At 44.7% G+C, this 26,386-nt stretch overlaps 1 protein-coding gene across 3 annotated transcripts; it reads left to right on the forward strand.

Moving 5' to 3' along the window:
* Positions 1-896: 896 nt before the first annotated feature.
* LOC309597385 (myosin heavy chain, skeletal muscle, adult-like) lies at positions 897-18,558 on the forward strand (the record flags this gene model as incomplete). Of its 3 annotated transcripts, none has more annotated exons than XM_082326699.1 (38): positions 897-1,103; positions 1,191-1,334; positions 1,428-1,584; positions 2,125-2,152; positions 2,251-2,362; positions 2,456-2,548; positions 2,675-2,738; positions 2,821-2,919; positions 3,021-3,124; positions 3,211-3,349; positions 4,311-4,429; positions 4,530-4,679; positions 5,214-5,384; positions 6,646-6,959; positions 7,072-7,135; positions 8,677-8,764; positions 8,859-8,976; positions 9,250-9,373; positions 9,831-9,967; positions 10,058-10,313; positions 11,718-11,960; positions 12,069-12,245; positions 12,332-12,477; positions 12,565-12,655; positions 12,744-13,133; positions 13,374-13,500; positions 13,595-13,713; positions 14,015-14,211; positions 14,611-14,794; positions 14,881-15,046; positions 15,219-15,343; positions 15,539-15,847; positions 15,948-16,151; positions 16,445-16,570; positions 16,666-16,836; positions 16,923-17,027; positions 17,167-17,262; positions 18,380-18,558. In XM_082326699.1, the coding sequence occupies 38 exons, from the start codon at positions 897-899 to the stop codon at positions 18,530-18,532; spliced, it is 5,817 nt and encodes a 1,938-aa protein (XP_082182825.1). In that variant the 3' UTR covers positions 18,533-18,558. The 3 variants fall into 3 exon arrangements, with proteins under 3 accessions (XP_082182825.1, XP_082182824.1, XP_082182826.1); XM_082326698.1 differs by having other exon boundaries at positions 6,646-6,955; positions 7,065-7,135; XM_082326700.1 differs by having other exon boundaries at positions 918-1,103; positions 6,646-6,940; positions 7,065-7,135.
* Between the last annotated feature and the right edge of the window lie 7,828 nt (positions 18,559-26,386).

Consider the following 26,386-nt stretch of genomic DNA (forward strand, 5'->3'; position numbering starts at 1 on the left):
CAAAAAAAAATATTTATTACCTAATGAATAAAGAGGGAATAAATTTTACTAATGTAGCTAGAGAATTTTCAAGTGCAGTTGGCTACATTTAGCTACCTACATGTTTAATAAAGCATCTGAAGAAATACTCCTATCTTTTTAAAGTTTTGAGAAGCCACCTGTTCCTAGATTTTTTTCAGTAAGTATTTATTTGGGATCTTAATAGAGGCTTGGCAATTTCAATTTCAATGCTTGAATTTTATTTCACTCAAGTCAGAACTTTGGGGCTGAAATTGTTCAGATATTGTACTGAAGAATGACAAATGCATAGAACAAATTAAATTCTGGCAGAATATTAAAAGGTCACAAAGTCTGCTCTTTTCTTTCAGTTGACAACTTCATCAGCAAAATTAATTAATTTCCCATTCCCTTTCTGTTACCATTATATTTAAGAGGCAATTGTCCCACAGGTTCAATGTTTTCCAAGACTGTAGGTCGCCTAAACTACAGTTTTTCAGAAATGTTACTTCACTGTTCATCCTTTTAACAAAATGTCCTAACTGTATTTCCATTCCTAATAGTGATGTCTTAGTGAAACTTGCTCAGCAAATTCACTCTTATCTTTCAGACACAGTATTCTTAAAGCACCAAACCCACAGCTCTGAAAGGTCATTAAAAGTTGCCCTCTTAAACGTTTGAAGGTCATCAACAAAAACCTCTTATTTTCTAAGTTGACCTAAAAATTAAGTCTCTAGTTAGCTCATGTCAGATGTTCCAAATCCTCAGATTATGAAGAGAAACCAAGGCACAGGATATAAACTTTTTCCCAATCTTACAGAATAGATGCCAATAATCAGTGCCATATTGTTCCTTCCCATTAGAGTCCTCTGCTGACGTACCTTTGGTAAAGTGCAGACATGGCCTCTGCAGACTCTGAGATGGCTGTTTTTGGGGAGGCAGCTCCCTATCTCCGAAAGTCAGAAAAGGAGAGAATTGCAGCCCAGAACAAGCCTTTTGATGCCAAAGCATCTGTCTTTGTGGCTCATCCTAAAGAATCCTTTGTGAAAGGGACAATCCAGAGCAGGGAAACAGGGAAGGTCACTGTCAAGACTGAAGCTGGAGAGGTGAGCAAAATTCAAGCTTCAGATCAGCATTTGATTCCCACTCTGAGCTGTTAGCTGACATACAGCGATCCTTCATTTCCTTGGCAGACCCTGACCGTGAAGGAAGATCAGGTCTTTTCCATGAACCCTCCCAAGTATGATAAAATTGAGGACATGGCCATGATGACCCACCTCCATGAACCCGCTGTGCTGTACAACCTCAAAGAGCGTTACGCAGCCTGGATGATCTACGTAAGTACCAGCAGCAGTCTTCCTTTGGGCGGCTAGGAGGAACTGCTCTGCCAGGCTAAGTGGAAGCCAACGTGCTGTCTCCCTTCCTCGCAGACCTACTCGGGTCTCTTCTGCGTCACTGTCAACCCCTACAAGTGGCTGCCGGTGTACAACCCGGAGGTGGTGTTGGCCTACCGAGGCAAGAAGCGCCAGGAGGCCCCTCCACACATCTTCTCCATCTCTGACAATGCCTATCAGTTCATGCTGACTGGTGAGTGCTTGACCCCCCTCACAGCAATCTAAACCAAAAAGCCCTGCTGATCTCAGTGGAGCATGTGACAAGCCAGCTAAACCACCACAGAGCTGTATGACTGAGAGCTTGATGGCGTTACGCAGGAATTCATTTCAAGTGAAACTGACCCAGAAGCATGCATGGGCTCAGCACGGTGTATTATTTGCACTCTATTGTATGAAATTCTACACTGTCCCACTGCAGAAACACTACTTGACTCAGTTTGCTACATTTTTTCCCTGATAAGAAAGAAAAAGTTATCATTCCATATAATCCAGTATATGGATTATACACAGGTATTATACACAGGTATTATACACAGATTATACACAGGTAGGCAGTTTGATTCTATTCATCCATTTGGGCTTACACTCACTATTGTTGGGACCTGGAAAGGCATTGGGCACTCTTGGACTTTCTGAAGAAGCTCCAACTTACATTTACAGCTTTACTTCTCATTCAGCTTAGCGTTACCCAGGTCAACTACTAACACTATCTTTCATTTTGCCCCTTTCACAGATCGTGAGAACCAGTCGATCCTGATCACGTATGTACACTCCTTGCTCGGGTCCCTGCGGGGCTGTCGGGTGCCAGGGGACCTCCTGCCTGACCACACGCTCTCTGCCTCTCTCTTTGGTTTGACAGCGGAGAATCCGGTGCAGGGAAGACTGTGAACACAAAGCGTGTCATCCAGTACTTTGCAACAATTGCAGCAAGTGGGGAGAAGAAGAAGGAAGAGCAGTCCGGCAAAATGCAGGTAAATTAATAGATAGTGGCTTGAATCAATGCTTTCCTCTGTTCCTGACATGATTTTTGGAAAGGATAACCAGGAATAATTATCGTCCTGCAGGGAACGCTTGAGGATCAAATCATCAGCGCCAACCCACTGCTGGAGGCTTTTGGAAACGCCAAGACCGTGAGGAACGACAACTCCTCACGCTTTGTAAGTTGTTGCTTTGAACAAAATCCCTCCTCATTATAACAGTAGTGATGGGCTAGTGCTATTCTCACTTAAGGAGATGGCAATGAAATGCATCTAGGCCAAAATGCTTCTTTTTCCCCTTAACAGGGCAAATTCATCAGAATCCACTTTGGGGCCACAGGCAAACTGGCTTCTGCCGACATTGAAACTTGTAAGAGACTCTCCTGGCCTGATCCCATTCCTGCTAACCCTCCCCAGTACTTGTGCTAACTCTGTCATACTGTCCTTTCCAGATCTGCTGGAGAAGTCCAGAGTCACTTTCCAGCTCAAGGCAGAAAGAAGTTACCACATATTTTATCAGATCACCTCCAACAAGAAGCCGGAGCTCATTGGTAAGAGGCGTCATTGAGCTTTTTGGAGGAAGATCACTGAGCAACATTTAACTACATTACAAAACCAGTAAAATTTAACCCATGAACCTATTTGTTTTCAGAAATGCTCCTCATTACCACCAATCCATATGACTACCCCTTTGTGAGTCAAGGTGAGATCACCGTTCCCAGTATTGATGACAAGGAGGAGCTGATGGCTACAGATGTAAGTAACTTATGAAACAGGTCAACAGACACAGGTCATACATCACATAACATGCAAATATTTCACTTTGCTGATTGTATTACCAGAGTGCCATTGACATCCTGGGCTTCACTGCTGATGAAAAGACTGCCATCTACAAGCTGACAGGGGCTGTCATGCACTACGGGAACTTGAAGTTCAAGCAGAAACCAAGAGAGGAGCAGGCAGAGCCAGAAGGCACAGAAGGTACTATCAAATTCAATAATTAACTCTTCTGTAAGCCATTATGGATGTGGAAGACAGAAAAAGTTGTTCTTTTTTGGACTTTAGAATCCCAAGAAAACCAGTAAGCCAGAAAAAACTGTCCCTTGTCCTCTTCTCAGTACATCAGGTTCCCTGATCTCAAGATTTTTGTATCTTCTGCTATGAACAATTAATAGTTTAAACTGTCCTTAACACACTTCCAGGAAGTCAGGAGCGATGGATGTCCTTCCTGTAACATTATTAGTCACACCTTTGTTGGAATATGGCTTGCAATTGTGAAACAGCCAAGTGGTTTAGCTCTAACAGGATTCCCTTCCCATTCACCCTCACCTGTCAGATGCTCAGGGAACTCTGATGTCAGAGGTGTATTCGATTCCTCTCCTTTGTTGTGCAGGGCCTACAACCCACATCTCCAGCTCTCTGAGCAACGGCTCCTCTTGCTAAAGGAATAGGTAGAAAGTGGGAAGTATCATAGGCAAAAGATTGAAACCCAGTGAGTTTTACTGAACATCAGAAACCAAAACTCAGAAAAGGTCGTAGACTCTGTATCTGAAAGAGAACAGAGATATCCTCTCTGTGTTCCACCCTAAATATCGGGTGTTTTCAATCACCTGAATGTAGATCAGCACCTGACTGTTGTCACTGCAGCTCCTGAGCTACACAGGTACTACAAATATTCAGACTGGCAAGCTGCAGCTTTGAATTTTGTGCCAGGAGATTTTTGAAAACATCATTACTTTCTACATGCTTCAGTGAAGATTTTCAAATGTAAATTCTTTTAGAAAGCTCAATATGCATAATGACGACTTTGATGTTACCAAGATTCTGTCTATAAGAGCCTATTGAAAGTTTTCAAAGAACTGAAATCTGAACCCTGCAGCCTTTAGAGAATACTCCAGAATTCAGTGACGCTAAATTCCTCCTTTTCCTTCTGTCTTTTTAGTTGCTGACAAGGCTGCCTACCTGATGGGTCTGAATTCAGCTGACATGCTCAAGGCACTGTGCTACCCTCGAGTCAAGGTTGGGAATGAATATGTGACCAAGGGTCAAACTGCGCAGCAGGTAAGAAATCTGTGGTAACCTGGAACAATGTTTTCAATTAAGATGCTTTTGGTTCTCCTCTGCTCTGTGTGGTAACTCCAGCCATTTATTTTTCTTATAGGTGCACAATGCTGTAGGTGCTCTTGCAAAGGCTGTCTATGAGAGGATGTTCTTGTGGATGGTTGTCCGTATCAACCAACAGCTGGATACAAAGCAGCCCAGACAGTACTTCATTGGTGTGCTGGACATTGCTGGCTTTGAGATCTTTGATGTAAGTAACAAAGATTTGGTAAGAGCTATTTGGAAGTGACAACTGGATGTTATGATCACTCTGAGACATATTTTTAAAGAAGATGTAGTATCATCACATAATTATTTGCAGCTATTTGTCTTTTTTTGTCACGAAGTAAAAAATGTACTTATCTTATTTCAAGATGTGCAAACTCAAAAGTACAGAATGATCCAACCAGAAAAATTCCTTGGTTTAAATGATCAAGGACAAGGCAGTATAAAAACATGTATATCATGATAGGCCTAAGCTTGGGTTTTTTCTCCCTGTAATTTGGTCTCAGATTATACAGGAAATATATTTTGTCTTCACATTTTTATCAATTAAAAAAAAATTCCTCGTGGATGATTAATTTGATACATTTCTCTGTTTAGTTATGTAGACATAAAGCAGCCTGAAGAAATGCACAGACTTGACAATGAAGCCAAGATAACTACATTCGTTATTTTTAAAGGATGAGGTTTTGCACTTATTGCCGCATCTTGCAAATATGGGTCTTTCTTATTTTATTTCCAGTTCAACAGCTTTGAGCAGCTGTGCATCAACTTCACCAACGAGAAACTGCAACAGTTCTTCAACCACCACATGTTCGTGCTAGAGCAGGAGGAGTACAAGAAAGAAGGAATTGAATGGACGTTCATTGACTTTGGGATGGATCTGGCTGCCTGCATTGAGCTGATTGAAAAGGTACCTTTCCCGTTCAAATGCATTACATGCATGGAATTTCTATAACTACTTGGTCTCATTTTTCAAAGGGATCTTCTATGTTCATGTCCAAATATTCAGCTTTTGTTATTCAAAATACCTTGCCCTATAGTTTATTTTTTCTGTCAAGTGAGACATGAAGGAGATTTCACACAGCTTTGTGGCAGCAAGTCTTTACTGATCTCTTTTCAAGTGCCAAAAGATTGTTAAACTCCCAATAAGAGTGCTCTTCCAAAACAGCTAGAGTCAATTCCCAGGTCACCGTGTCCTCCTCACCTTTCAGCTCTAACAGCCTTGTGCTTGTACAGAAGAACAGCTATATCTTTGTAAAATTAACATAGAAGATGGACATACGTAACTGTCAGCACACAGTCGCACTTACATGTGCATCCTTTGACTGACAATGAGAAAGCATTCATGCTGCACGAGATGAAAAGTTCAGTGGCTGACTGAGACTCCACAGATACTCTGGGGAACCTGTTCCAGCTTTTGACCACCCTCACGGCTTTTTTGTTCTGTTTAAATGGAATTTTGTGCATTCCAATTCATGCCTGTTTCATCTTGTCTTGTCACTGGACAGCACTGACAAGCTTCTAGCTCTGTCTTCTTTATCCCCTCCCATTAGGTATTTATACACATTGATAAGATCCCCCAGAGCCTTCTCTTTTCCAGGCTGAACAGTCCCATCTCTCTCAGCTTCTCCCTGTATGTCAGATGTTCCAGTCATTTAAATATCTTCATGGCCTGTCACTGGGCTCTCTCGACTATGTCCATGTTTCTCTTGTACTGGGGAGCCAAGAACTAGACACAGCACTCCAGATGTTTCTCAGCAGAGCTGAGCAGAGGAGAAGGATCACCTCCCTGGAGCTGCTGGCAACACTCTTAATGCAGCCCAGGATGAGCTGGCTGCCTTTGCCACAAGGGTGTATTGTTGGCTCATGTTCGATTTGTCTAAGACATCTGTGTGCTTTGAGTCCCTCTGGGTAAGAAGGTAGCGCTCTGATTTTATAAAGCATGTTCTCAGCACAAACTAAATGAATTTCCATTAATCTTCATGATTCATTTGGTGTTAAAAAATGTAAGTATCAATATGTTTAATCTCACTTTCTAGCAGAAAATGTAATTGAATAGTAATCTTTTCTGATATGTATCTCAGTCTGTGTTCTACTACTCTGCCTAGGTGAAGGTCGTTATTGCCCTGAAAACTAAATTACAATCTATCTCTCTTGTGCATTTCTTCCAGCCCATGGGCATCTTCTCCATCCTGGAAGAGGAGTGCATGTTCCCCAAGGCAACTGACACCTCTTTCAAGAACAAGCTCTATGACCAGCATCTGGGCAAGTCCAGCAACTTCCAGAAGCCCAAGCCTACCAAAGGGAAGGTTGAGGCCCACTTCTCCCTGATACACTATGCTGGCACAGTGGACTACAACATCACTGGCTGGCTTGAGAAGAACAAGGACCCCCTGAATGAAACTGTCATTGGGTTGTACCAGAAATCATCACTGAAAACATTGGCCTTACTCTTTGCCAACTATGGTGGAGCAGAAGCAGGTTGGTTCTATGAATCCCATATTTTCACTGATGTACAGCTTACAAAAAGGAATCATAAAAGGCAAAAGGAAAAATCTAAAACCTGTTTTGTTTATTTTCAATTTTGCAGAGGCTAGTGCTGGCAAGAAAGGTAGCAAGAAGAAGGGTTCCTCCTTCCAGACTGTCTCAGCTCTTTTCCGGGTACAGTAGAGAGTTCACTATTTCTTCCTAAGATGAGGAATAAACCAACCAATGGCTAGTCTTTTTTTGGCTTAGTTGTGCTAAAAGACCCTGAAGTTCTTGGGCCATATTTTGCTAGGAATAAATCCACTGTAATCTTTATATGCGCCATTCCACTGAATGCACAACTTTTCTTTTTGTCCACTTGTCCCAGGATAATGTCTACAGATGGGAAAATGTCATACACAAAACTTCTAAAATATTCCTAAAATATACTGCATTTCCTTCAGATGCCCACCTCTGGCTTTGGAACCTTTTATTGCCCTTTAACAACATTCTGCTCACTGGTCTGTAGGATGACCTGTTTGCCCCATTTATATCTCTAGTTTTCCTCCATGATTCAGGGATCAATCTCTTATAGTTGAAATACTACCACTCCTTGAGTTATGGATTTTTAAGATGTCAGATACTTGACAGTTCTTTGTCATAACCAAGTCTTGCTGCCTGACTGCTCCATACACTTCTGCCAGGTGAATTACCTAGTGTCTCATGAGGTTATTTATAACCATATTCGTCCTTCTTTTAGGACTGCCTTCTTGCTATAGCCTGATTTTTTCTACAGATCTGCTTTCATATGATTCTTGATCACCTGACAGCCTCTAGCCAGTGCTCCGACACAGGACATGGGCGTGTGTGTATATGCCCCAAGAAAAATAATCATAGCAGTAGTGCCTTGGCCTTGCAAGTGGGAAATTATTGCCAGCATGTATCATTAAAAAAGAATGCAATAAGCCTATGTTTAAAGGTCATAAGACTTTAAGAGGTAATGTTATAGGAGAAATATTATTTGCTGCATTTGGGTTGCGCTTCTGTTATGTTTTCAAACGTTCTTCCACTATCCCTCTTGTTTAGACATGTTAGTGTTTAGACATCTTGATGTTTTGGCTGCTTCATTTACGTACTCTGAGATGTCCTGTGGAGGCACCTGCTTCCCTCCACTAATTAGAGACAATACTTATTTATAAATAAATATACAGTTATTAATTACAAAACAAGGCTAGGATTCATCTCACCTTATTCTCACCTTACAGGATAAACATGTAATCTAGACATATAAAACTTAGCTTGTCATTTTTGTTCCTTTTGCTTTCAGTGGGGAAAACAGGAAGGTTCTATGTAGTGTGCTCCATATGACCCAGCTTAAATGCCTACTGTAGTGTGCTTCAAACTTCCTCACAGAGGTACCAGTTTATCTCTTTGGGTACATCCAATAGAAGATGGATATAATTTCTAATGAAGGCAGTCCACTAGAGTCAGTGAAATGTATTACAATTGTATGTTTAAGAGTACGATATTTCCTACAGATTAATCAAAAGAACTTTATATATTAAGTTAATAACAGCAAAGATCTGTGGAAAGTCTGAAAAACTGGTGCAGGTTGCTTCAGTTCAGGATTCTGCAAGCTAAGTTTTGTCTGATATCTCATTCTCTCATTCCAGAGGGCTTGATGCTTATAGCAAATTACATTTGCTAATATAAACTTTTGTTAATGACTCTCCCAGGAGAATTTAAACAAGCTGATGACCAATCTGCGAAGCACCCACCCCCATTTTGTACGCTGCATCATCCCAAATGAAACAAAAACACCTGGTAAGACACTCACATATAGAAGGTTTTCAGTATGGTGCAGCTCTTCCCTTCTGTGTTACAGCATATAGCATATATTTGTGCTCTGAATTGCTAGGTGCCATGGAGCATGAACTGGTTCTTCACCAGCTGCGGTGTAACGGCGTGCTGGAAGGGATCAGAATTTGCAGGAAAGGATTTCCCAATAGAGTCCTGTATGCAGATTTTAAACAGAGGTCAGACTTCTTCCCCTTACTGGATCATTTTGTCCACCTTGAGTATCTTGTGAAATTTAAGTTTCACCTCTGGTGACTAAAGCCTTCTCTAAAGTTTATGTTTATCAGCGCTGTTATGTTCTCAACAGCTCTTAGAATCTTCCTTGCAGTGTACCTGCCAATTGGTCTTAACAACAGACCTCTTTACATTCATAGAATCATGGAATCATTTAGGTTGGAAAAGACCCTTAAGATCATTGAGTTCAATGCAAGTCCTTCCATTTCTTTCCCCAGATACAAAGTATTAAATGCAAGTGCTATCCCAGAGGGACAGTTCATTGACAGCAAGAAGGCTTGTGAGAAACTTCTTGGATCAATTGATATAGACCACACTCAATACAAATTCGGTCACACCAAGGTACAAGAACTTTTTTTTCAAGTACTATGTGGTTTTGGTTTGCATGGCTTGAGAATGATACTCAGATTCTCCAGATAGTATGTGAAATGATCAAATAGTGCATTTAAAAGAAATCAACTAAGTACTTATTGACTCAACACTTGAATAAAACTGAAATTCATTGCCATGGGATGATTTAATTAAGGGTTAATTAAGGGTTCCTAATTTAAGACAAAGTTGTAGAATAAAAGAATCAAGGGTTAATAAAAACAAAGGCAAAATGTCTGGCTATTACAGTTCCTCAACTGTAGGTAACTGGAAGGTTGGAGATATAAAAGACGGTCTATCACTACACAAATTCTTTGTGCTTTTGCTCTTTCTCTTAACTTCCCATATTATCTGCCATGGGTGACAGGGTGCCAGGCTACACTGAACAACAAGCACATGTACTGCACCTATTTTCTTGTTCTTACCTAAGGTGTTCTTCAAAGCTGGGCTGGTAGGCCTCTTGGAAGAGATGAGAGATGAGAAGCTGGCACAGCTCATCACTCGCACACAGGCCAGGTGCAGGGGCTTCCTGATGAGAGTGGAGTACCAGAGAATGGTGGAGAGGAGGTAGACATTTCTTCAAATTAGGTTCACTGTATTTGGCTTATTGTGTCATCATGGTCTAAATATTTAATATTAATTTGACTTACCTTTCAGAGAGTCCATTTACTGTATCCAGTACAACATTCGTGCATTCATGAATGTCAAGCACTGGCCGTGGATGAAGCTGTTCTTCAAGATCAAGCCCTTGCTGAAGAGTGCAGAATCTGAGAAGGAGATGGCCAACATGAAACAAGAGTTTGAGAAAACCAAGGAAGAGCTTGCAAAGTCTGAGGCAAAGAGGAAGGAGCTGGAGGAGAAAATGGTGAAACTGGTGCAGGAGAAAAATGATCTGCAGCTCCAAGTGCAGGCTGTGAGTACTACAGCATGCCTCATCCTAACTGAACTGTGACTATCAGGCCGATATTTACAACTACATTTTCAAAAGACACATAGAAACTACAATTTAATTCAGTTCAATTGTATTTCATTAAGTGGTGCTCTTAAAAATATAACTAGTTTCAATAAGGGCTGTCAGGAGGCTGTAGTCAAGATATTACATGGGTGGGACTTTTCTATGGTGTATGCTGAGGTCTCTATCATTTGCGTTCCATTAAACTGCATTAGAGCAACCAAGAAACTTTACTTTTATCAGTATAATATTTGTTCTTCCAGTAATTTTTTCCTACCTCTCCAAAACTAAGTATGCTTATCCTTATACACACATGATTAGGAATTCTTGGGACAAGTTAAGAGGACATTTTTTTCCTCTCTTTATTGTCCAATTGAAGAAGATAACTTGTTTCTTTCTGGTGTAAGAGGTGGCTTAGCTATTACAAACATCACTATGTTGTAATACTGAACTAATTTAGAGGAAACAGAATTTAATATTCTCGCTAGCCCTCCTAAATCATTCAGAATCATTACATAAAATTATGTGGTACATCTGCCGCGTTGTAACGCTGTGGTTTCTAAATTAAATCATTCACAGAATAGAAAAGACTATCCTCAAAGTAATACTATGCAGTGTATGTGACAGATAAGAAAATTTACATGCCCAATTTTTAAAGAATCTTGAACTGTAAAAATATGAAAAAATTTGCTCAATGCTAAAATTATAATTTTTCTTCCATATTATTTCTGCTAGACTGAAACTTGAGACAAAATATAAGAAATACCACAGGACATCTGTTGCAAAAAAAGCCTAGAGACAAATTTTCCAGCAACTCGTTTTCTTCTTAGCTGATGAGGGTCTCACAGAGAAAAGCTAAAGCTGCTAGATGCTGAGCATTTTTGGGTCATGGTGATGAAAATCTAAATCAGAAACAGTTGCTCCAAAAAGACAGTAGGGTGAAAAAAGAGAAATACAGGAATGATGTGAGCATAACTGAGACTTTGGTATTTATATGTATCTTGTCATATGGTTATCACTCGACACAACATGAATGTGGGAGATATTCCTATGATTAAAAACAAATTTATGTACGTTGTTCTAATGTTTGATATTATGGGATAATATTGGATTCTATACCTTGCACAAATATGTAAATACTCAGGCCTTCATGTAGATAGAAAAGAATTTTATTTGGTTTTAGCTTTCAAAACTGGCTATTTCAAAACCAACAATATAAAATCAATTCTGTATTATTTCATTCTGTTGGAACATAAACTAAATTTTTAAATACGAAGTTGCTATCCAGGACTCTAAACTATGAATGTAGAGCATCTAGATACTTCCTCAAAAAACATATCCCTAAAAACGGTATTTTCCCATCAGGAAGCTGATGCTTTGGCTGATGCTGAAGAAAGATGTGACCAGCTCATCAAAACCAAAATCCAGCTGGAGGCCAAAGTTAAAGAGGTGACTGAAAGAGCCGAGGATGAGGAGGAAATTAATGCTGAGCTGACAGCCAAGAAGAGGAAACTGGAGGATGAATGTTCAGAGCTGAAGAAAGATATTGATGACCTTGAGTTAACACTGGCCAAGGTTGAGAAGGAAAAACATGCCACCGAAAACAAGGTATAAGGCAGAAGATGTCACTCTCACAGAAAAGCCCTCTATTTTGCTATCCAGTATGAAGGTTTTAAACAACATTTTTTATCTGCACTCACTCCCTTCTTCTCAAAGGTGAAAAACCTCACAGAGGAGATGGCAGCCCTGGATGAGACCATTGTGAAGCTGACAAAAGAGAAGAAAGCCCTCCAAGAGGCCCATCAGCAGACACTGGACGACCTGCAGGCAGAAGAGGACAAAGTCAATACGCTGACCAAAGCCAAGACCAAGCTGGAGCAGCAAGTGGACGATGTAAGCACACAGGCAGAGAGCAAGAATAAGTCCAGGTATGGAGTTCGACCTGGCTGGCAGAGCACTGACGGTCTTGTTCTTTGTAGCTGGAAGGGTCCCTGGAGCAAGAGAAGAAACTGCGCATGGACCTTGAGAGAGCTAAGAGGAAACTCGAAGGAGACCTGAAGCTGGCCCATGACAGCATAATGGATCTGGAAAATGATAAGCAGCAGCTGGATGAGAAACTGAAGAAGTAAGTGCGGCTGTGGGGCACCTGAGTGCTGGGCTGGTGCCCTTGTCTTCCTCCTTTGAGCTCTAACACGGTTTGCTTTGCCCAAAGGAAAGACTTTGAAATCAGCCAGATCCAGAGCAAAATCGAGGATGAGCAACTTCTGGGCATCCAGTTACAGAAGAAGATCAAGGAGCTGCAGGCAAGTCTCCATTCCTTCCCCTCTTTCACCCAGTCTCAGGTCAGGTAGGAGGAGGGCACGGGTGTGAAGGGTCCCTAATGTTCCCCAGGCTCGCATTGAGGAACTGGAGGAGGAAATTGAGGCAGAGCGAACTTCTCGGGCAAAAGCAGAGAAGCATCGGGCTGACCTCTCGAGGGAGCTAGAGGAGATCAGCGAGCGCCTGGAAGAAGCAGGAGGGGCTACCGCAGCTCAGATTGAGATGAACAAGAAGCGTGAGGCAGAGTTTCAGAAGATGCGCCGTGACCTCGAAGAGGCCACGCTGCAGCACGAAGCCACGGCTGCCACCCTGCGGAAGAAGCATGCGGACAGCACAGCTGAGCTTGGGGAGCAGATCGACAACCTGCAACGAGTGAAGCAGAAGCTGGAGAAGGAGAAGAGTGAGCTGAAGATGGAGATTGACGACTTGGCCAGTAACATGGAGTCTGTCTCCAAAGCCAAGGTACACAAATACTTTTATTAGTAATTTCAAAACAATGTAATATTTATGTTTAATCTTGTCTTATTTAACTATTATCAGGTTATATTATAACTGTTTTCTCCAAATCTAATATGTAGAACTGTGGGCGTATGCATGTAGTCCCCAGATATGTAAACTGCATCTTCTGGACACATTTTCCTGCTGTAACTATGGCAGAATCGAGGTATTAACTCTATTTTCTTATGTGTGATTGACACCTAGGCAAACCTGGAGAAGATGTGCCGCACTCTGGAGGACCAACTAAGTGAATTTAAAACAAAGGAGGAGCAGAATCAGCGCATGATCAGCGATCTCAGTGCTCAAAGAGCTCGTCTTCAGACAGAATCTGGTACAGCACTTCCATCTCTAATTTGGAAATGCGAGAAGCCCTTAAATGACTGTCCTAGCTGTTAAAATGTTTTCTTAATTACAAACTTTTCCAGGTGAATATGCACGCCAGGTGGAGGAAAAAGATGCTCTGATTTCTCAGCTGTCTAGAGGGAAACAGGCTTTCACCCAACAGATAGAAGAATTGAAGCGGCAACTAGAGGAAGAGATAAAGGTGAAGATATTGCATGTTACATATGAAATAAATATTTTACATCACATTGATTTTGGTGCAGTGTTCAAGAGTTCAAAAGGTGATTGAATTAAAAGTTCAAAACATCCCATAAGGTCGTACAATGTATGCTCTGTCAGCGGAGAACTCCCAGCTTTTTGCAGTGTATCAGACCTTGGCTATTATTTTTTTCATGCAGTCAGTTAATCACTATTACTCGGGGATATATTCCAGTATCTAAGTGACAGTAAGAGAAAATTTCCCAGGATACATCTGCTACTTATTGCAATCTTTTTACCACCAGGCCAAGAACGCCCTGGCCCATGGCTTGCAGTCAGCACGCCACGACTGTGACTTGCTCCGGGAACAATATGAGGAGGAGCAGGAAGCCAAGGGGGAGCTGCAGCGTGCCCTGTCCAAGGCCAACAGCGAAGTGGCCCAGTGGAGAACCAAATACGAGACGGATGCTATTCAGCGCACGGAGGAGCTGGAGGAGGCCAAGTACGTGGGGAATGTGGGGAAGGCTGGCAGAAACCAATAACAGAAACTTGAAAAGAGCATTGAGATGCTGAAAGGCGAAAGCCCAGTAGCAGGTTGGGGAGGAGTTATATGCAACAGAAATATGCACTATAAAGGGTGTTGTTTTGAAAAAGACAAGGCAAATAGGCTACATGCGGAAGAATGCAGGAGAAAGGCAATGTGTGGTGTGTGCAGAGGACAGCGGGACAGCTAGACCCTGGAGGAAAAAAAAGGGAAGAAAAATAAGTGGCTGGGAAAGGCTCTGCACTGTGTGCATGGGGACCAAATACTGCAAAGTGCCTCAGCACTGTGGTGAAAGTGAAAAAAACCAATGATGTCCATTTTAGTCCCCAGTTATGAGCTGTGCTTACCACCTCCCAGGAAGAAGCTGGCACAGCGCCTGCAGGATGCAGAGGAACACGTTGAAGCCGTCAATGCCAAATGTGCCTCCCTGGAAAAGACAAAGCAGAGGCTGCAGAACGAAGTGGAGGACCTGATGATTGACGTGGAGCGATCGAATGCTGCCTGCGCAGCTCTGGATAAGAAGCAGAAGAACTTTGACAAGGTCTTTTGGGCTCCGGACCTGGGGCTCGTGGGCAGAGCATTCCCTCCTGATTGCCACATCCATACTCACGCCCTGTTTCTCTTCAGATCCTGGCAGAATGGAAGCAGAAGTATGAAGAAACGCAGGCTGAGCTGGAAGCCTCCCAGAAGGAGTCTCGCTCTCTCAGCACGGAGCTGTTTAAGATGAAGAATGCCTATGAGGAGTCCCTGGACCACCTGGAAACGCTGAAGCGTGAGAACAAGAACTTGCAGCGTAAGTCCCTGGGCCTCTGCTCCTGGCAGGGCTTTCTCACTCTGCACCACTACCCACCGCTCCACATGGGTCTGTGCCTGCAGGTCTGCAAAGCTGCCTGTCCCCTTGGTGTGGCAGGGCCCTTCCCATTCTGCCCTGTGCCTGACCATGCCCTTGGTCTTTGTTCCCACAGAGGAGATTTCTGACCTCACGGAGCAGATTGCCGAGGGAGGAAAGGCGATTCATGAGCTGGAGAAAGTCAAGAAGCAGATTGAGCAGGAGAAATCTGAAATCCAGGCTGCCTTGGAGGAAGCTGAGGTACATGCCTGTAATCACTGGTGTCTGCACTAAAAATAGGAGCAACAGGGAAATATGGCTAAAAACTGCTTGGTCCCCCTCTCTGTTCTGGCTGGGGAGTGCAGCCAACTGAGATTCCCTGAAATGTTCTGTAATGGCCTAGAAAGCAAGCAGTAGCTTCATTGACGTTACAAATGTTTGTGTCCACTTGTCCAGGCCTCCCTAGAACACGAAGAGGGCAAGATCCTGCGCCTCCAGCTTGAGCTCAACCAGGTGAAGTCTGAGATTGACAGGAAGATAGCAGAGAAAGATGAGGAGATCGACCAGATGAAGAGAAACCACCTCAGAATTGTGGAGTCCTTGCAGAGCAGCCTGGACGCTGAGATCAGGAGCAGGAATGAAGCCCTGCGGCTGAAGAAGAAGATGGAGGGAGACCTGAATGAAATGGAGATCCAGCTGAGCCATGCCAACCGCGTGGCTGCAGAGGCACAAAAGAACCTGAGGAACACACAGGCAGTGCTCAAGGTGCGTTCAGCAAAGCTACAGGAAAAGACAAGACATCCGTGACATTTTTGGCACCCAAGCGCACACTGCCGCCTTGCAACTTCTCTTGCCTCTTTTACAGGATACCCAGCTACACTTGGACGATGCTCTCAGGACACAGGAGGACCTGAAGGAGCAGGTGGCCATGGTGGAGCGCAGAGCAAACCTGCTGCAGGCTGAAATTGAGGAGCTACGGGCAGCCCTGGAGCAGACGGAGCGGTCGAGGAAAGTGGCTGAGCAGGAGCTTCTGGATGCCACTGAACGTGTGCAGCTCCTCCATACCCAGGTAAGGGTGTGATGCAAAAGCAGTTGTGTTGACACCTTACAAACACAGAGGGCTGCTATCTAGCAGAGGATAGGGCAGGACAGTGGTCTAGAATGGCCTCTCTACTGCTACCCACAAGGAAAGGCATGCTGAGAGCCCATCACCTGAGCCCACCACTGACATTTTGTAAGCAAGCACTTTAAAAAGAATTCCAGATTTTGAATTGCAAGCTTGAAGAGTAAAGACTTGGCTCAGACTGTAGGTTTGGGACTGCAGGGCTCAGAGTACAAGTCTTCCAATCTCTCTTTACGCAGAACACCAGCTTGATCAACACCAAGAAGAAGCTGGAAACAGACATTGCCCAAATTCAGAGTGAAATGGAGGATACGATCCAGGAAGCCCGCAATGCTGAAGAGAAGGCCAAGAAGGCCATCACAGATGTGAGTTGGAAGCTCCTTTCACTGCTGATGGTGGGTGTATTCTTCCCCAAAATGTCTTCAGCCCCAAAATGGCTTTGACCCTTTGCTGTCATCAGGCAGCCATGATGGCTGAAGAGCTGAAGAAGGAGCAGGACACCAGCGCCCACCTGGAGAGGATGAAGAAGAACCTGGACCAGACGGTGAAGGACCTGCAGCACCGTCTGGATGAGGCTGAGCAGTTGGCTCTGAAAGGAGGCAAGAAGCAAATCCAGAAGCTGGAAGCCAGAGTGCGTAGGGCTGCTATTTGTGCATGAGTGAACATGTCCCTTGGAGAGATACCAGGGAAGCTCCAAAGATGGGCTTCTCATTGCAGGTGCGGGAGCTGGAAGGGGAGGTTGATGCTGAGCAGAAGCGCAGCGCTGAAGCCGTGAAGGGTGTGCGCAAGTACGAGAGGAGGGTGAAGGAGCTGACCTACCAGGTAAGGCAGGAGGCCTCTGCGGGCTGACATGTTCTCTTGTAGGAAGTAAAAATTTTTGCACTTGATTGCCAAGGGCAATTGCTAACTCACATGGTAGGGAAAGCAATTCACTCTTTTTCCTCCTTACCAACCACTCTAGTCTGAGGAAGACCGGAAGAATATTCTCAGGCTCCAGGATCTGGTGGACAAGCTGCAAATGAAGGTGAAATCCTACAAGAGACAATCTGAAGAGGCTGTAAGTATCACTCTGAGTGCTTGACAAGAAACACTTTCCAAGTTGGTAGCATGGTCATTGAGCAGATGAATATAAGGAATTTGGGAAGTGCCACTGGTCAATAATGGATGACTTCAAGCTCTTTGAAATGCTTATAAATTAGCCTAGCCTTTGAGAATGAAATCGATGAGCAAATAACAAGGCTAATGAGGAGGGCAAGTGCACAAAATACTGTTTTGCATTAGAACCACAAAGTAGTCTGTAAGAAGGAGCTCTTATTAATAATACTGTTAGTACAATATATTAAGAAGTTTTGAAAAGAACATATTTTCAGAATTTTGAAATTCATATAACTATCTTTACAAAAGATGCCTGTGACCCTTGCAGTTTGGAGAAGCTTGGCAGTTATGTGGAAACAAATGACCTGCCAAAACTCCAGAATTCTGTGCCTAGGAAGACAGAAAATGTTGCATAAGAAATCCTTCTGATTCAGCATATGCTCATCTACTACAGGGAATTCCATATTTTGGATACAGTCAGGGAAATTTATCAGCTAGGGAAGGTGTTGCAAGTACACTCCTAAGCCACATTGTGCCCTGCATTTAGAATTGTGCAAGAGGCCTTTGCCTTTTTCTGGGCATGCTTTTTCTGGGATGAACTGAGGGAAGTCCTGCAGCCCCTGAATTGATGAATGTCTTAGCATGGCTTCTTTGCTGCTGCAAACAGTCCAGTACAGACAAGGGCTTCAGATAAGGGGATTTGTAAGAGGGACACTGAGGAGATCTCATGGACTCACCATCTCTTACAAATTCCTAACCCCATCTCAGGGTCTGCAGAGGTAGTTGAACGTTTAATTCCAGAGCTAACAAGATCTGATTTCCAGCGGCCCAATTTGTTTCCTTCCCACATTCCAGAGCAGAATTATGTTCAAACCCTGTTGTGCTCTGTCTACAATGGATCTTCTAAAAAGGGGAGGATGAGGAGGTCTGTGTGAGGCATATGTGTAAGCAGTGGTGGGTGGGGGATGGAGGTTTGTGCCTTCCCCCAGGGAAGAGCCACAGCCCTGCAAGGCCGAGGCGCGGGAGGAGTGAAACCCCTGCCCTGGGCTCCTCACCACCGACTCCCTCTCCCTGCACAGGAGGAGCTGTCCAATGTCAACCTCTCCAAGTTCCGCAAGATCCAGCATGAGCTGGAGGAAGCCGAGGAGCGGGCTGACATTGCAGAGTCGCAGGTCAACAAGCTCCGAGCAAAGAGTCGGGAGTTTCATAGGAAGATAGAAGAGGAAGAGTGAGGATGTCATGAGGCAGCAAAGTGACCTGAGGGCTGCACAAAATGTGAACCTCTCGGTCACTTTCTTCTGCAATTAGTCTTTGTACCCACCTCAATGTCTAGACAATAAAGACTGTAGATCCTCTGCATACACAGTATAAATAGTGCATTCTTTGGGTTTTTTTCTGATCAAGCTTGGGATATTGCATTGCAGAACAAGTTTTCTTACTTTTCCTGGTTGGGGGAAGGGCAATGCAAGGGCTAGGGAAGGGCTAATGCAAGCTCAGGACTGAGGACTCGCAAACTTAGAGCCTGGCCATTCCTGTGGAGACTACTGATATCCAGCCCGTGCTCTCTTCCTTCTGCACCAGCTCCTTGCCCTGCCCTCGCATACTCTTAATGCTTCTCCCATTGTCCTTTCAGCACAGCTTACTTCCCATGTGAGAGGCAAGAGAGGGTGATCCCTTTCTTTTCTCCTTTCCCTGCGTCTGTTTGTGATCCTGGCAGTCACAAACCCTAAACATCAGTCTCCGAGTAAGTTATCAGAAGTCACAGTACGCTGCACCATGAAGGAGTCCCTTGGCAGAGACGATTTTCGGCACAGAGAGCATTGTTGCGACACATCGATAGTGCCCCTAAATTGTGCCATCTCTCTTACCCTGGATTCCCTCAGCTGCTGCCACCAGCTGCTCCTAGTTTCTCTGCAGTGGACAAAACACTGAGTCCTGCCTGGGGTGATGGGCTGGAAGGACTGCCCCTTAGGGCCCCTTTCTCATGCACTGTGTGGCACCAACACACCTCCTCAACACATCACCTCGAAGGTCCGCCTTGTCACCTCTTGCACAGCAGGCTGCATGTGGCATTGCCTCAAGCAAGAGAAAAGAAGAAAACTGATGGGTGTACCTCTCCATTCCTTCCTCACATACGCTTTTGGCCTCCCTACAATCTAAACAGCCAATATGTTTTGGGGAAGAAGGGAAAGGGATGAGGCAAGAAGGGAAGGGGGAAATTGTCAGACGCTCTCTCCTTCATTCAGACCCTGACCTGAACAGCAGAGGCACGGTGGGCACGTACAACCGCAAAGTCTCATGTGCTCTATCAGCCGTCTCAGCTGGATTATTTCGATGCATTAAGCCTTGCCTCCAGTTTGGGTGAAAGACACACGGACAGTGCCAAGGTATGTTAAAGACAAGCCCGCAGATGTCTACCTAAGCTGATGTTCTCATAGAACCGACAGCTCTTGACTTCCAGGTAACTTCTGTCCCTTATTTTCAGGGAGACCCCACAGCCTTGGAGGATTTTCTCAGAAACCTCAAAGCCTGCAGGGCTGTGTATACAGTGAATCAAGGACAGGTTAGGTAACTGAGGGCTATTAAGTTAATTTGGAAATCCTTCCAGCAACATCAGCTCACAAAATCGCACCCACTGTTGCAGCCCTGCCTGTCTGAAGCGTTCACCGCCAGTCACCCCAGCTGACTCCAGGCTGCAGGATCCCTTGATGCAGACCAATGCGGAGTGAACAAGAAGCACATTAGAAGCGACTGAGGAGTGAGGTGCAGCTGGCGCTAGAAGGAAACAAGAAGCAGACTCAGGAGCAGAGGCCAGGGTATGTGTTGATGTTGAAAGCTTGCGACAGTCCACAGCTTTCCACCTCTGTCTGCTGTACAAGCGCTAGTATTCAAAAGCAGAGGTGGGTCCTCCGTGGAGCATTGAGCCTAGCAGGGCCGCAAGGATGGGAGTGGGGCTGGTGTGGTGGGCTGAAGGGAGGCAGGCTGTGCAGAAAATGGTTGTGCCCAAACCTGAGGCAGGTAGCCCCCGAATGCTTTCCCCCTTGATTTGCTTACAATGTTTTCAAGGGAGAGCTTGCCAGTGGAGCTCCTTGGGGTGATGGGAAGTGGTAAGGACTGACACTGTCTGCTTGGTCTAAGCTTGTAGAAGTCAAGGCCAGAGACCTTGTCTACGAATAGATGCTCACACTGCTGGGAAGTTGCAACTGACAGCTCCATGGCTGTACGCCTGTGACAGCAATATCCAAAGGGCTCTCACCTTACCTGGCTCCCAAGTGCAGCCCCGCCAGCGCACCAGCTCTCACAAGGACGTCCAGCCTGCTTCCAGTGGCACTAGCGAGCGCTGGCGAGCAGAACCTCTGTCAGTGCTGCCTGAAGAGAGCAGCGGGAGATGGTTCTTTAGGAGCAGACCTCAGTTTTCAATCACAAGGACTTTAAGCAAGCTACCCAACACCTTGCAGAGATGCCAGACTAGTCCTCCCTTCTCATGACACTGCACAACTTTTCCCCGTGGCTCCCTAGCAGACTTCCAACTTGTTCATCCCTCCTCATCTCCTGCAGTCTTTCTCCTTGCCTGACAGAATGCATTGGTCTGCCACCCCACAGCCAGGGTCTCTTGCAGTGAGCCTTGCCTGCCCAAACCCGCCTATGAGCTGACTGCTCCTCTTGGGTGGCTTCTCCAAAGCTTCAGGTGGGGCTGGGTAGGGTCTCGGTGACACACAACATCTCATGAGTGTCCCTGTTAGCTGTAAGGGCTTGTACAAACATAAACTCCTGAGACTCTCTGAAATCCTGCTTTACAGACGCTGCACCATCCTTTGCCTCACATTGCCTCCACCGTGGAAGCTTGTGTCATCAGAATGAAGGAACACAGCCAGCAAAGCCAGGCATAGGGAAGAGAGAAGGCGGCAGGCGCGAAGAGGAGCGAGCAGGCTGATGGCTCCTGGCCACACTGGTAAGTGTGACACCTGGAGATAGTTTCTTTGATGACTTGTACAAAAGCACTGTCACAAAGGGCATCGGTGGGAAAGGACAGGCAAGTCACTGAAGAAGCAGCTCTCGCATCAAGGGTATAGCTGTGTCTGTTCCGCCCTACTGTAGCCTTCTTTAGACTCTGGTTTGCAAAGTCAACTGTGTCTTCCTCTAGCCTCCTGCGTGTTTCACTTGCACGCAGTTACACACCCTCTGGTATCTCTCTAGCTCTCAAGGATGTGGTCGAACATAAAGCAGGCAGCTGCGTGCCCTAAGCTCAGGGACAGGTGCACAGCCTCAGGCAGGACTGGCCATAAGCACGGCTGGGCAGTGCTGATGGGACTGAGGCTTGGCCTGGTGTCCCCAGCAAATTCACAGCTCCCTCCTGGCCCCCGCCTCCTGGGCTCTGAGGTCCCACCCAATCTCCCATCAGCCTTCACAAGAGTCATTCCCAGAGGAGGAGACAAGGCTGCAGAGAGCTTTGGAGATTGCCCATGCCAGCAGGATCAGCCCCTCATTTGTCTCCCTTCATCCTCAGTGTCAAAAGCTCAAAATAGCCCTGCTCTTGCAAGACTCCTGCGTGGGGTCATGCCTGTTTGTGGAGATGCCACGCTTCCACTAATAGCACTCGAAGACATTCCTCGGCGGGTAGGTTGCCTTCTATATCTCAGTGCTACGTGCTGCCGTGGAGGAGCTGGACAACTGTGTTGTGTCCTAAGATGGCAGATGCTATTCTTATCCCAGAGAAACTTGCTCCGGCACAGCTCCGTTCTCAGCTGAAATGTTAAAAATCAGAAGCAGGCCTGAGTGTGCTCTCCCTGGAAAGAGTATAAATCAAGAGTGGCCCCTTTGAAGTCCCTGCAACGATGGTGTGCCAACCAAGGGCCTGGGTGCTCGCCATGCCCTGCTGGGACGTGCTGCCCCATGGGGAACACAGCAGCTGCCCAGGTACTTCCAGCGGTCAGCTGGGGCTCAGTTTGGGGTGGATGGGGGCGTCGCTTCTTTTGTAAATCAAGAAATGTAAAAGGCGGGCTGTGCTGTAGCTCTGAAAGCGTACGATTCTACAGCTGACTCTCCCTGTGTCCCCGTCTGGGTGAGGATGAAGACAGAGGCAAGGCTTGCTCCAAGGCTCAGCAGCTTTGCAGAATACCATGTCCCTCTGCCCAAGCTGTGCTTTCGCAGCAGTCACTGACAAAGGTAGTAGGGCTGTGCACCAGAGACCCCTCAAGGGCCACTGGAGTATCAGACTGCAGGAGAACCCCTGGCCAGGCCAGTGGCTGTTGCATGATGGTTATGGAGACCCCGCTCTGCCTGCAGCCTGACCCCACTAGCCTTTTGGAGCTCTCAGTGTAGCCGGTGTCACTGCCTGGTACAGTCACCACAGGCAATCAGGCAGAGGAAACGAAGGCCCAGAGATATCAGTTGGGTTGGTGGCTGTGCCTTTTGCCTCACCATTTGGGCTGTTGCCATGAGGGCACAGGCCCCATCAGCTTTATTCATGGTCCTGTCAGTCACAGGGAGCTCAGCCAGGCAGCAGCTGCCCGGCCCCACTGCTCGGGGCACCCATTGCCAGGGGGTGGCAGCATGGAGCCGCCAAGGTGGATCCTCCTCTGGGCGGCAGGCCTGCTACAGACCAGCAGCTAAGTCTCCCTTAAAAATGGGTGCTTTTAAAGCTGCTGAAACTTCCTGGCCCACGTGTTATCACCGAATCACAGCAGAAGGGTTAAAATCCAGCCAGGTGGGTCATCCAGTCTCATGTGTTCCCCACTGGAACTGAACAAAGACAGGTGGAAGGGGCCAAAGGCGGCCTGGGAACGTTAGGGTCAGCAATGCTGGAAGACAAGACCCTGAGCCGACAGGAGCAGTCAGTGGTGTTTTGTTTTTTTGGGAAGCGGGGCATCAAAGCACTTTGACAGGTCGGAATGGGATCAGACTTAAAAGTAACTCTGGAAAATTGGAGAAAATTTCTCTAATTTTCAGAAGGAAATTCAATGAAGAGAAACAAAGTACTTTGGGAGGATGAAATCAGAGAAATGCCTGGGGTTTTTCATCTGAGCCAGGGAGAAAACGGGGCACAAGTTTATACACACTCAACAATTGCAAACAGTTGCAAAAATGGTATATATAATTATTGTATATATTAGTATAAGTACTCTTTCTATGGTGCAGGATATGAATGTTTGCTTTCCTCAGCAATGGGTTGTCTTAGTGATAGTCTACAGTACTTTGAATAGAGCACATTTTATAGACATCTTCTGAAAAAAGAAAAATCCTTGGGTAGAGGAAGGAGGAGAGGAGCCAGAACGACAGGTATAAAGAAAAAGGTATGGACAGAACTTCATTTTTTAAGTCAAATAATGAGAAAAGTAAAGACTGGATGTGGGAGTATGAAAATAATTTTGTCAAATGAAAAAGATTTTCATTAAGAGACATAGAGGGCTATATTGCTAGCACTATAACTGTTTAATTTGAAGTAAAAAGGATTTGGATTAAATATTAAGGAAATATTTGAATGAGAAAAACTGTATGGTAGAACAGAGTATCTATAATATTGCATGATCTCCTATAGCCTATGCTTTTAAGGATCTGTTTTAGACAACCATCTCACAAGGACTGTCTAGATAGGGATGGTATCATATGCACTTTTATAGAAAAATAGCAAGTATATCAATAGCTTTCTTGCAACTGAAACTATGATGATCATCGTGTCTATTTTTATGTTTACATTTCATAGTCAGCTACTGATCCTGCCTGGAGAAGTTGCTATAATTTCTGAGAAGGTGTATGTATCTCACTTTGCCTCATAATACCCAGCAAAATTGTGTAGATATGTTAATATTTGAAATATAATTTTTATCTGTTAAAAGCTGCTTTTTCCAGTTAGAAAGAGTTCCAATTTTAGGGTTCTGTTTATTTGCTTCCCTGAACAACAAAGTTAGTTTGGGGAATACATTTGAAGCTATATAAAACCAGTGATTTTTCAAAATTGAGATAAATAATTTGCCTTTAATTTAAGAAACACTGTAAACACCGTTTAAAAATGAGAACTCTTTTATTTTTATGGACCTATTATGAGGCTGTTTTTTCAGAATTCTTTAAGTTGTAAAAAAAAATACCTCTTTAATGGTGCAATTCGAGCTATAGCAATGTTGCAGCCTCAACAAGAGACATTACACATAGCTAGAACATACAGAAAAAAATAGCATTCTCAGGTTTTCTTTCATGCTGAACTAACAGTACTATTCATTTGAGGAGGCCATAAATTATGATAAATAATAATACCACGGGGAAGGAAACCAAAGATTCCTTCCGCTTGCATATTTATTGCCATAACTGCAGAATGATAGCCTTTTGCATTGACACACTGTTTGTGGAGTTGAGCTTCCTATCGGCTGACAAATACTAACCCATCATGGGGAAAACACTGCTCCAAAGTGTCCATAAAGGACCATCTCGGAGAGAAAGTTTAAAATAGATACAGTGCATATGTTCCAACAGAACTGCTGCCCCTCTGCAGAGGATCTCAGATCTGTGAACTCCTGGACTAAACAGATGTCTGTATCTCCTGAGCTAACTATTCCAATTATAAAATTTTTGGAAGTATTCTGTATTAAAGAAAGAAACTTCTTGACAAAGAGTTTGAGGAAATAAAATTGAATTTAACAGCTGAATTCTCCATGAATTTACCAATGAATCTGCCATACATCCAGGAAAAGGGCCTACAAAGAGATCCTTTCTCTCATTTGTACATGCATTAGTTCCCTTGAATTCAGAGTTTCAACACAGATAAGACTGCAGACAACATACATACCTTGGGCACTAAGGGGTGAAATCCAGGCTTAGCAAATATATGAGGCCGACAGCAGTGCAGGCAAGAGATGGCTCTGCTCTGAGCCTTTGCACCCTGCAAGATACTGGCCACCTGGAGACACTTCTCAGGGAGCAGGAGGCCCTTTGAGGGACCTGGAGGACGATTTGGAAGGAAAGCAACATATGCCTGCGTTGCTCAGCAAAGCACTGATGGAGTGAAGTTGGCACTGCATCTTGAGGTGCAGCAGATTTGGGATACATTTTCTCAGGCCACAGTCCTGACCTGGATGTAAAACAACGTCCCCTCCTCCTTTGGACTCAGTGCTCCCTTCCCTTTGGGATGAACTCAGATCTTTCCAAGTACTTTGTGACAAGCAACATGGAGAGAAAGGCCTGTCCCTGGTAGACTTTAGTGGGATGAACGGGGAATCTCCTCAGGACAGGGGATGCAAGCACTGTTAGAACCCCCAGCTGCTAATCTCCCACATGGGCCTGACACCCTGGCTGCTGGCTGTCTGGTGGCACACTTGCCGTCATTGCCTTCTGCTGGAGCTGTTGTGCTTTACACAACTGATCTGCCCTTCAGGAGGAGCAGGGACTTGTATCCTTCCCTCGGCATCTCAGATGGATGCATAGAGCAATTAAGGAAACCTTTAGGCTGACCACCAAGGAAATCTGTCTGTTAACATTACATAGGAGGCTGTGGTGGAGTCTCTGAAGTGGCAGGAGCCTTAGTGTTTGGAAAAAAAATTCCCTTCAAAATACTACAACAAAAATAGCCTGCTGTAGCACAAATATGTACTGCAGATTAGCTATAACACAATCTACCTTAGCACCTGGGAGATGCTCTCTGCAGTTTAATTGCTATGTTTACTTCCTCAAATATTTGAATTCATATGAAAATTCATATGAAGCGCGCAGAAGATACATATTTTTAACACTCATTCAAAGACAATAACAGAACTGCATACGTGGATGTTTTCTTCCTATGAGTTAGCCTCAGTAGAGGATCACAGTAACATGCCGTACATTCAGACAACAGTTCATGGGTTCAAAAAGTGTTTCGACAAATTAATCAGTTAAAAATCCACCATGAGCTGTTAAATACCCAGACATCCTGTCCTGCTCAGGGCTTTCATAAATACAAATTACTGCGAGTTGGGAGAGTTTTAGAGAAGTGCCGTTTTTATGTTGCCTTAGGCAAGATGCCGCTCCTTCCTGGGCATCACTTTCAAAGACAGAAGGCTGGGCTACATGGGCCTTTCATCTCACAAGTACAGCTTATTTCAGGTTATGCTACAGTTGCC

The sequence above is a fragment of the Platalea leucorodia genome (assembly GCF_965183815.1).
Source record: "Platalea leucorodia genome assembly, chromosome: 14".
NCBI classification, from domain to species: Eukaryota; Metazoa; Chordata; class Aves; order Pelecaniformes; family Threskiornithidae; genus Platalea; species Platalea leucorodia.